The 10,561-nt window shown below is 61.4% G+C and overlaps 2 protein-coding genes across 2 annotated transcripts in view; one reads left to right on the top strand and one right to left on the bottom strand.

Moving 5' to 3' along the window:
- ZC3H18 (zinc finger CCCH-type containing 18) overlaps positions 1 to 1,895 on the top strand; it is a 62,843-nt gene extending 60,948 nt beyond the window's left edge. The window contains exon 21 of the mRNA XM_027773441.1: positions 1,190 to 1,895. Coding sequence (XP_027629242.1) covers positions 1,190 to 1,895 — 706 coding nt within the window. The remainder of the gene's footprint in view (positions 1 to 1,189) is intronic.
- Positions 1,896 to 2,514: 619 nt separating this feature from the next.
- The window catches only part of CYBA (cytochrome b-245 alpha chain), a gene marked incomplete at its 5' end in the record, with an annotated part of 11,270 nt that continues 3,223 nt past the window's right edge, over positions 2,515 to 10,561 (bottom strand). Inside the window, 5 exon segments of the mRNA XM_014589360.2 lie at positions 2,515 to 2,813; positions 3,946 to 4,027; positions 4,832 to 4,915; positions 5,150 to 5,224; positions 5,481 to 5,550. Of these exon segments, the coding sequence (XP_014444846.2) occupies positions 2,601 to 2,813; positions 3,946 to 4,027; positions 4,832 to 4,915; positions 5,150 to 5,224; positions 5,481 to 5,550 (524 nt within the window).

Below are 10,561 nucleotides of genomic sequence, written 5' to 3'. Positions count from 1 at the left end.
CTGGTGCAGAGAAGTCTGCCGTGGGGTGTGGGGTGTCAGCAGCTGTGCCCTCGAACGTGACACCCCTGGCGGGTGCTGGCACACAGCCTCTGCCCAGGACCCCTCAGTGGTACCTCGTCCTGAGGCCACGGCTCGGCTCATGGAACCAACCATGGGACCTTGGCAGCCGTCATCACACCCCGCCCCATGGCTCTCACACCCTGCCCCGTGGCTGCCCTGTGGCGCTCACACCTCCGCCCCGTGGCGCTCACACCTCCACCCCGTGGTGTTCACACCCCGCCCCGTGGTGCTTACACCCCCGCCCCGTGGCGTTCACACCCAGCCCTGTGGCACTCACACCCCCGCCCTGTGGCACACCCTGCCCCGTGGCTGCCCTGTGGTGCTCACATCCTGCCCCATGGTGGTCACACCCCTGCCCTGTGGTACTCAGCAATGCCTCTGGGCCACTGCTGGACCCAAGAGCCCAGCAAAAGACTGAGGGCCTGTCCAGGCCCGTGGACTGACTGGCAGGACCCCTCCCAGGGGCTGCAGATGAGACTGCCCCTGCTGGGACAGCCAGCCAGCTACAGGGAGACGCCCTGCTTCCTGTCCAGCTCCTCCCAGGCCTCACTCCCACCAGCGGCAACCCAGCCTCACCCTGCCCCCCGCCCCCACGCCCCAAACCCACTCCCTGCTGATGGCACCCGGGCGGCCCTCAGGCAGCTCGGACAGGTCCCCGTCTCACCTGGCAGTGGAGTGGGAGCCTGAGACCTGCACACCCCACCACCCACCATCTCCCTGCGCCTTCGAATAGCTGGGGCCAGAGGGCACGGGCACCCCACTTCAGAGGAGGGAGTGAGGCCTGCAAGGGAGACTCTCTCCAAGGTGGGGGCACACGTGGAGCCTGGAGCCACCTGATCCTTCAGGCCACCTCCAGGCTGCCTCCCCTCTGCTCTCCTGCCTGTGGTCCCCACCGTCTACTCGGGATCTCGGGCACACATGCACACGTGCCTGGTGTGAGTATAAACCACCGGGTCCAGGACTCAAACCACGGCCGACGACATGGGAATCCAGCAACACAGCCGTTACACCAACTGCTGGTCCCAAGCCCCTCCACTATTTTTGTACTGATTATTTATTTCCTATGTCAACGTGTTATTAAACTGACAGGCGCCTGCAGGTGACAGCCTTCAATGCCATGCCCACCCAGCCTGCACACATCTGGAACCCCAGGGACAGCCGCTGGCCTGAGCCTGTGGGTCCTCTCAGAAACGTCTGTGGGCATGAGCAGGAGCTGCCAGGGCGGCCGAGGGCTGGAGCGCAAGGCGCCACGGGCACACCCTGCCCGCAGGCTGCCTCCGTGTGGCCCTGGGCCTCAGGATGCCTCTCGGGCCTGCAAGGCCAGATTGGGCCCGCTCACCACCCAGGCAGGGCCCCCGGCACCCTTGGGCTCCTGCCAGACCAGGATTCCCGGCCGCCAGGCCTGCATGCCCACTCTTCCCAGGACGCTGGTTAAGGGCCGGGGGGTGCAGGAAAGGACGCAGCTGGAGCTGCCAGCCTCCAGCTACCACGGGGAGCCTCGGGCCATTCAAATACCCCCAGAACCTGAGGAGGCGGCCTCTCATAAGGCTCCCAGGCCCATCCGCTCCGCGCTGAGGGAGGCTCCAGGCACTCGTACTGGGCAGAGGGCAGTGGGTGCGAACACATCTGTGCCTCCCCACCGTGCCAGGGGGAGCCAGGGGGCGACAGAGGGCTGGGCCCTGGGGAGCACTCCAGAAGCAAGCGGCCCTGCAGGGTCCAACGTCACAGCAGGGGGCCGGGCAATGGGGCTGGGCGGGAGGCACCATGGGCTCTGGGTCAGAAGAGCCCAGCGTGGCTGCGGTACCAGGAGTGGCCCACAGGGGCGAGAGGACTGAGGCTCCTGGAAGAGCCGGGGTGGGTGGGGTGTGAGAAGGCAAGGGTGACCCGTGGTGCGCCCGCCTGGAAGGTCCAGGTCTGCTGGCTGGGCAGGCTGGGGCAGAGGTTGCAGAGGGCAAGTGGGTCCCCGGGCACTAGATGACCCCGAGTTCTAAGGTGTGATTCCTGGAGAGCAGGTGGGCACACAGGCAGGCCATGGGGAGGCCTCAGGGTGTGCTTGTTAGGGGAAGGGCTTGGGCGGAAGCAGCAAACCCTGGGGTACACCACAGGGCTCCCCGCCACACGTGCGTGTGTATGCGCCCCAGCACCTGAGCCCAGACACCCTCCAGGCTGGCCAGGGGCCCCGGGCCCGCACCCCACGGTGGCCCTTCTGCCTGGGCCCTCCCTACACCTCTGGACCCAGCACAGAGGGCTGGGAGGAGAGGACACCCTTGCCCAGAGGTGCACGCTGCGGGTGCACACCAGGGCTCCATCACTGGGCCCATGGAGTGGGATGCACCGGTTTCCACGTGCGGCCGAGGAGCCAGTGCTGCTGCTCGCGAGGCTGAGGCAGCCCAGCATGAGAAGGGTGCGGTGCGGTCGGAGGGAGCCAGGTGCCAGGGAGAGCCACAGGCAGGCCATGGTTACTGCGTTTATTGTGGGCAGGGGCCACGTGGAGCATGGGCCAGAGCCGTGGGCGGGCGGGTCTGCGATGCCGGCCGCGGTCACACCACCTCATCGGTCACCGGGATGGGGTTGAGCTGGGGGCCACCTGGAGGGCCTCCTCCTGCCTCCTCCCCTTCGCTGGGCTTCTTGCGGGCCTCAGCCGGGGGCCGGGGTGGGGGGTTGCTGGGCGGCTGCTTGATGGTGCCTGCAACCTGCGGCCGCTCCTTGGGCTTGGGCTCGATGGGGGTCCACTGCTCGCCTCGGATGGCTGCCTGCAGGGCAAAGAGGGGCTGGCCGTGGGTGAGCCTCCCTCCCAAGGGCCACCCACCAGGGCACCAGGACAGCCTGAAGCTGTGCCCACCAGGGAAGGTGTGACAGCTGCTCAGAGAGGCTGTTGACCGGCCCACGGCCACACAGCGAGGACCAGGCTCTGCTGACCCCAACTCCAGCTGTCTGGTCATGCTGGAGGGGCACAGCCCAGGCTGATGGACACTGCCCTGGAGGTCACTTTCGGGAGCCAACTCCGAGGCCCGGGGGTTCCCCGGCTTTCTGCCGAGGGACTGAGAGCAGGACTGTCCCTCCACATCCGCAGGCAGCTCTCGGGAAAGGGCAGCTGAGTTGGGGCGCCCCCGCCACCCTAGCCCCACCCTGACCCACAGCTTCCGAAGTGCCCAGTGTTTCTGCAGACGCTGGTTAGAGCTCCCCCAGTCCTGGGCACCTGTGTTCCGGACTCTCAGCCCGGACTACCTGGTAAAAGCCCTAGAACAAGCCGTGAGGTCCCACTTCCTGACTTACAAACGTCCTATGTTCTATCCTGAACGAGGCCGAGTGAGGCTACTGGAAGGGCATTCAGGAAAATCCCGTTATGACCGAGGGCAGGGAGGGTTCCAAACAGCACAACCCACTGCGACCAGCAGGTGGCGGACTAGTTCCATCACTGGACTGCCTCCCACTCGGCCAACCAGGTAGTCCTGGACCTGGCGGTTTGAATTCATGCCGGGAGCATGAGCCCAAGATCCAGAGAGGAAACGGAGGAGAAGGGATTGAGGCATGGCCATCCCCCAGGGGGTTATTTCTCGCTTTCTGTCTCTGTCTCTCTGACAAGCACATGGGTCCTACAGCAAAAATCTCTCAAAAAAAAAAAAAGCCATAAAAAGCAGACAAACTTGGGCCCTGCTCCCAACGCGCCCCAAGCTGGAGCTTAGAGGCTGCAGACCAAGTCTGACAAAGGGCCCTTGGTGGGCCATGTGACCTGGCCGGGCGTGGCCCCTCTGAGTTCCCACCCCTTCATGTGGACCTTCCCAGCCCAGGGCAGGGCAGAGTTCTGTGCCACCCACAGCTTGGCGAGGGCCCAGGTTGCTGAGCACGAGGCGCTAGGGGCCGACCACGGAGGGTGCTACTCACCAGCAGGTAGATGCCACTGGCGATGGCCAGGCAGGCAGTCCCCAGGATGGTGGCCAGAAGGAAGCCGGCAGGCACAGACAGCCTGCGAGGGAGGGGACACCGTCAGGCCCGAGCCCTGGGGCTCCAGCCAGGAGAGCTCAGGACATGCGGGGCTGCCAACCTGCTGCCCCCGCCTGACCCAGGACCACAGGCCTGCCCAGGTCAGGCTGCTCCCGGCCCTCCCTGCCTCTCTAATCCTGGGGCCACACGCCCTCCACTTGCCGCAGGTGGGCGGGCAGTGCAGGGGTGTGGCCCCACTGGGCCCGGAGCAACCACCAGGCCCGGGAGAGGGGACGGCTCCAGGAACCACCCGGCACTGGCAGGAAGCACCCGCAGTGCCCACAGGGCAGTCCGGGATCACCCTAAGGCCAAGGCCATGGCCAGGCACTCCGGGAGCCCAAGACGCCGCCTCCGCCAGAGTGGGACCTGGGGTTTCTTTAGAAAAACTTCCGCGGGGTGGTGCTGGTGCCACTCTCCCCGTTAGGCAACCAGGGCGGGGGAGCTGGGGGGTCCACCCAAAGCTAGCGGATGGAGCAAGTGGTGTGGGGCTTGCAAGAGGTGCAGGGTGGGGCTGTGCTGCGCAAGGTGGGATAACGCAGGTGTAGCTGGCTGGTCTAGGGAGGCAGGTGAGGTCTAGGACAGCCTAGGGGCAGTGTGGGGCCGGGTGGAGGGTGTGGTTCAGGCAGGGCGGGGTAAGAGGCAGTCCAGGGTCCTGGGTGGGGCAGGACGGGACTCACAAGAGGTGCAGAGTGGGACAGGGCGGGGCTGTGCATCCAGGGTGGGGTTCACAGGAGGTCCAGGGTGGGACAGAGCAGGGCAGGGCGGGGCGGGGCAAGGCGGGGCTCACAGGAGGTGCAGGATGCTGCGGACGAAGTAGTTCCTGGTGAGGGGCCCGAACAGCTTCACCACGGGGGTCATGTACTTCTGGCCGCTAGGAGAGCGAGTGGGCAGGGAAGAGACTTGCGCTGGCTCCGCCCACTCAGGATGCCACCCCCTTTCCCCCTCCCCCCAGGCCAGGTCCCGCTTCTGCCCGGGGCTGAGGCCCCGCAGCTGGGCAGGCCCGGCCAGCGCTGTCGGGCAGGACACTGGCAGGGCCCAGCTTCGGGCGGGAGGCCAGCAGGGTCGCTGGTCCACGCCGACCGCGCTCAGGACCCGGGCGGCTCACCTGCGCTCCATGGTGGAGCCCGATCTCCTCTTCCCCCGGGGGTACTCCAGCAGGCAGACGAACACCCCCGCCGCGCTGACGCTGGGTTAAGGGACAGCTCTGGCCACGTGGCTGCGCCCTCCCCCTCCCCGCCTGCCTCCTACGCGCCGGGCACCCAGGGCTGGGGGTGGGCAGCTGGGGTGGGCCATGACCAGCATGTGGCCTCGGGTCAGTGGCTTTTGGACCTCCGCCATGGCCAGCTTGTGGCCTCGGGTCAGTGGCTTGGCCCCTCCGAGCCTGGGCCCCAGAGCGGGCCGCCCCGTCCCTCGGAGCAGCAGGTGCGGAAGGATACATGGAGTAGGCACCAAAGTACCACTGCGTGAAGCGCCCGGCGGTGGCCACGATGCCCCCTGCGAGGAGAACTGCAGACCGGCTGAACGTTAAGGCCTGTCCCAGGGCTCACGGCAGGGCCTGCGCCACCCTCTGGGTCCACGATGCCCCGCGGAGTTGCCCTGCAGATGACCCCTCGGAGCAGCAGGTGCGGAAGGATACATGGAGTAGGCACCAAAGTACCACTGCGTGAAGCGCCCGGCGGTGGCCACGATGCCCCCTGCGAGGAGAACTGCAGACCGGCTGAACGTTAAGGCCTGTCCCAGGGCTCACGGCAGGGCCTGCGCCACCCTCTGGGTCCACGATGCCCCGCGGAGTTGCCCTGCAGATGACGCCCCGCACGGGTGGGGGAAGGTCGCATCCCCAGCAAGCCACCTCCTTCAGGACCCGGTGGCCACAGCTGGACGGGGAGCGTGGGAGCTGCGGGGCCAGCGCCTGCGGGGACGCCCTGCTGCCCTGCCCCTGCCACGCTCCGCGGGGACCCCGTGGCACTCCGGGCAGAGCCCTCAGGTCAGGAGCCGCGGTGTGCCTCACCCTGCCCGGCCCCCTCCAGCCCAGCTTGGCCCGGGTCTTGCTCCCCGCCTGTGAGTGCCCGTCCCGCACCCATTCCTCTGCGTGCTCCGGTTGCTTTGCGGTCAGATAAACGTAACGCACCGCTGGCCATGTGGGCCACCTAAGTGCGCCGCTCAGGGGCCCTCAGTCCGGTGGCTCGCTGCCACCTCCGCCGCCCACCTGGGTCCCAGGCACGGGTCCAGGCAGTGACCACAGCCCCAGAGCAAGCTGGGGACCAGCCGGAGCACCCCCCTTCCCCGCCAGGAGCCCCGCCGCTGCTCCCTTGACTGGGTGACCACGCTCCACCCCTGCCGGGTCAGCTGCCGTTTCTCGTCACTGTGCGGCTTGAGCGCAGGGCCGCAGTTCTCCCGCGCTGCGCTGTCCGGAGGTCAGGCTGCCGCTGGAGCTGCTGCTCCTGTCCTCTGAGCAGCAGGACGGTTCCTGGCTGATGCCCGCACGTCTGAATTGGCGTTCTCTTCCTAAAAGGCTTTTTTTCTGGAGAAGGTGTCACTGTCCTGATCCTCCTGCCTCGGCCTCCCAGCTGTCCCACGGCACAAGGCCACCCCAGCTCTCCTGCAGGCTGGGTCTCGCCGTGTGGCCCAGGCCACTGTGTCAACCTGGCCACGTCACTTTCAGCCTCCATGTCTGGAGCGCTTGCGGAGGTGCTGTCCTTTAAGGGGGAACACCCTCGCCCTGGATCCAGGTCGGTCGGCCTTGACTCCGCGCCACGCCCTCTGTCCTGCGGGTCTGCACTGCGTGAGCCACACTAGCGCCATGGCCCCACGACACCCGTGGGTGCTGGCTTTGCCCCACTCACCACGGCGAGGCATTTCTTGCCAACCTACCTCACTCTATCCTTATTTTTTTTAAAGAATTATTTTATTTAACTTTATTTACTTATTTATTTATTTATTTTAACTTGACCAGAGAGGGACAGAGCGAGAGTGAGACCGAGAGAGAGAGAAAGCGAGAAAGCCAGCTGCCAGGTCCGGGGCTCACCAGGAGGCCATGCCCGACCACCACGCCATCTGCTGGCCCTTATCCTCACTTACTGATTTATTTTATTTATTTATTTTTGAGAGGTTTTTGCTATAGGGCGCATGCACTCACCAGAAAGAGAGACAGAGAGATAGAAATCGCCCCCCAAGGGAGATGACCACACCACAATCCCTTCTCCTCCATTCTCCTCTTGGGATTATGGGCATACACATGCATGTGCCTGACATGACTTTCAAGCTGCCGGGTCCAGGACTTGAACTACGTAGGAGTCCAGCGCCTTACCTGCTATGCCACCTGCTGGCCCAAGGTTGCCTTTTTTAAGATCCTCAATTGACTTTTTGCAATTTCTTCCTTCTATATATATATATTTTTTTTTTGAGAGGTTTTCGCTATAGGGCACGTGCGCTTGCCAGACAAACAGAGGAAGACAGAGAGAGACAGAGAGACAGAAAGAGAGAAATCACCCCCCAGGGGGGATGGTACCCCTTCTCCTCCATTGTCCTCTTGGGATCTTGGGCACACACGCACACGTGCCCAGCATGAGTTTTAAGCCACCGGGTCCGGGACATGAACCGCGGTCGACTACGTGGGAGTCCAGCAACATAGTCATTACGCTAACTGCTGGTTTCCTCTATATATATTTTAAAGAATTTATTTTTTTAATTCCATTTGTTATTATTATTTTTTAATTTGACCAGACAGAGACAGAGAGAGAGAAAGGGACAGTGAGAAAGCAAGCCGCCAGGTCCAGGACTTGAACCTCACTCAGCCATGTGGGAATCCAGTGCCCTTAGCCACCATGCCACCTGCTGGCCCCCTTGTATATATTTTAAAAGCCTCTGAGGAGGTGATAAAGGGACTCAAATTGGACCAGGAGCTTCCACCATGTCGTCATCTCCTTCCCAGATGGTTCAGGAGCCTGCACTGCATCTCCGAGGGCCCACTGCTCACCCCCACGCTGTCTTCACTCTAATGCTTAGATCGGTTGGTCTTTTGTCCAGCCCTCCCCCCGTTTTAGTTATTACTTATTTACCTCTATTTGTTATTATTATTTTTAACTTGACCAGACAGAGACGAGACAGAGAGAGGGAAAGGGAAAGCAAGAGAGCAAGCACGAGGCCCAGCACCCGAGAGCCACACGGGCGCGTGTGCACGTGTGCCTGAACCCTGAGTGGCCAGAGGACACACGGCAGTGAGACGGTCAGTCCCGGGGGCTCCTTCTCACGTTCTCCAGTGACCCAATGTGTCCTATAGCAAATTCCAAAATAACTGAATAGGGACCAGCAGTTGGCATCATGGCTATGTCGTTGGACTCCCATGTAGTCAACCACAGTTCGAGCCCCGGACCCAGTAGCTTAAACTCACGCCGGGCGCGCGCGTGTGTGTGTGTGTGTGTGTGTGCCCAAGATCCCAAGAGGAGAATGGAGAAGGGATTGTGGCGTGGCCATCCCCCTTGGGGGGTGATTTCTCGCTTTCTGTCTCTCTCTGTCTTTCTGGCAAGCGCACGTGCCTTTTAGCAAAAACCTCTCTCAAAAAAAATAAAATAAGTGAATAAATTTCTAATATTTAAAGCTACTTATTAAATGTACTAAATATACTTTAATGAGTATTACTTAAGTATTTATTAAAATTCCCCTCTGGGACGCCCAGCTTCGGCCTCACCCCGACTCTCTGTTGGGGACTCTGCAGTGAAGCCCTGCTGACCCGTGCCAGCATCTCGGACCCCATCGTTTCCTCTGGGCCGTCTGCCTTCGTCCTGGAGAGTCCTCTGTAACGCGTACACCCTCGTCCTCACATGGCAGCTCACGGACGTGGGTGCGAGGAGACACTCTCCTCTGTGCACCCGAGCAGCAGCCCTCCCTCTGCTGGCATCTGTCACCGATGAGAATCATTCTGTTCTTGGTGTAGCTTTTTTGTTGTTGTTGAAGAGAAGTTTTTGCTATAGGGCGCATGTGCTTGCCAGAAAGGCAGAGACAGAAAGACAGAAAGCGAGAAATCGTCCCCCTGGGGGATGGCCACACCGCAATCCCTTCTCCTCCAATCTTCTCTTGGGATCTTGGGCATGCACGCACACATGCCCGGCGTGAGTTTAAGCCACCGGGTCTGAGATTTGAACCGTGGTCAATCACATGGGAGTTCAGCGACGTAACCATTAGCCATCTGTTGGTCCCATGGTGTAGCTTTTAAGGTTCTCTTTTTTTTTTTTAAGAATTATTTTATTCATTTATTTATTGTTATTTTTTTTAGAGGTTTTTCCTAGACAGACAGAGAGAGACAGAGAGACAGAAAGCAAGAAATCACCCCCCAGGGGGGATGGCCACGCTGCAATCCCTTCTCCTCCATTCTCCTCTCAGGATCTTGGGCACACACGCACACGCACCTGACGTTAGTTTTAAGCCACCGGGTCCGGGACGTGAACCGCGGTCGACTATGTGGGAGTCCAGAGACATAGCCATTATACTAACTGCTGGTCCCAGTCATTATTATTTTTTAAAGAATTATTTTACTTAACATTATTTATTTATTTTATTTTGACCAGAGTGCGAAAGAGTGAGAAAGCAAGCCGCCAGGTCCAGGATTTGAACCCAAGGTCGGTAAAGCAAGCCGCCAGGTCCAGGATTTGAACCAAAGGTCGGCCATGTGAGAGTGCAGTGCCCTTAACCACCATGCCACTTGCCGGCCCCATTATTTTTATGTTGTTAAATTTGACCAGAAGAGAAAGAGAGAGAGAAGGAAGGAAAGTGAAAAAGCAAGCCGCCGGGTCTGGAACTCGAACTACGGTAGACCACGTGGGAGTCCAGTGCCTTAACCACGACACCTCTAGGTTCTCTTTACTGGTCAACATGTTTTTGTTTTTTTTGCCATAGGGCATGTGAGCTTGCCAGAGAGGCAGTGAGGAGGGAGGGTGAGAAATCACCCGGCGGGGGGATGGCCACGCCACAGTCCCTTCTCCTCCATTCTCCTGAGGTTCTGGACACAGACAGGTGCAGGGCGTGAATTTCAAGCCACTGGGCCTGGGACCTGAACCACAGTTGGCCACATGGGAGTGCAACACCACATCATCATGCCACCTGCAGGCCCGGGTCTAACTACTTTTATACTTTTTTTGGTTTTAAGGTGTGTGCACTCACCAGAGACAGAAAGGGAGAGAGGAGTCACCCATGGGTGGCCATGCCAGTCCCTCCTCCATTCCCTTCCTGGGCTCTGGGGCACGCACGCACACGTGCCAAGTGTGATTTCCAAGTCCGAGCCGGGACCAGAACCACAGCTGGCCACACGGGACCCAGCACCTTAACGTCCATGCCAGCATCGGATCACCGAAGCCCTCTCTCATAAGGCCTGAGTGCTGGGGTAGGAGCCCATGGGGTCTGCTCTCCGCTCCCGGGGGCACGCTCTGGGCCCACGCTGGGTCCACACAGCTACCACTTGACCCCTGCTTCCCCCTGCAGAACCCGCCGCCCGCCCGGCCACAGACCCCCTTCGCCCCTCGGC

The sequence above is a fragment of the Tupaia chinensis genome, unplaced genomic scaffold, assembly GCF_000334495.1.
Source record: "Tupaia chinensis unplaced genomic scaffold, TupChi_1.0 Scaffold000355_1, whole genome shotgun sequence".
In the NCBI taxonomy this organism is placed as follows: Eukaryota; Metazoa; Chordata; class Mammalia; order Scandentia; family Tupaiidae; genus Tupaia; species Tupaia belangeri.
The sequence above is the reverse complement of the archived record's forward strand: the minus strand, read 5'-3'. Positions and strand labels throughout refer to the sequence as shown.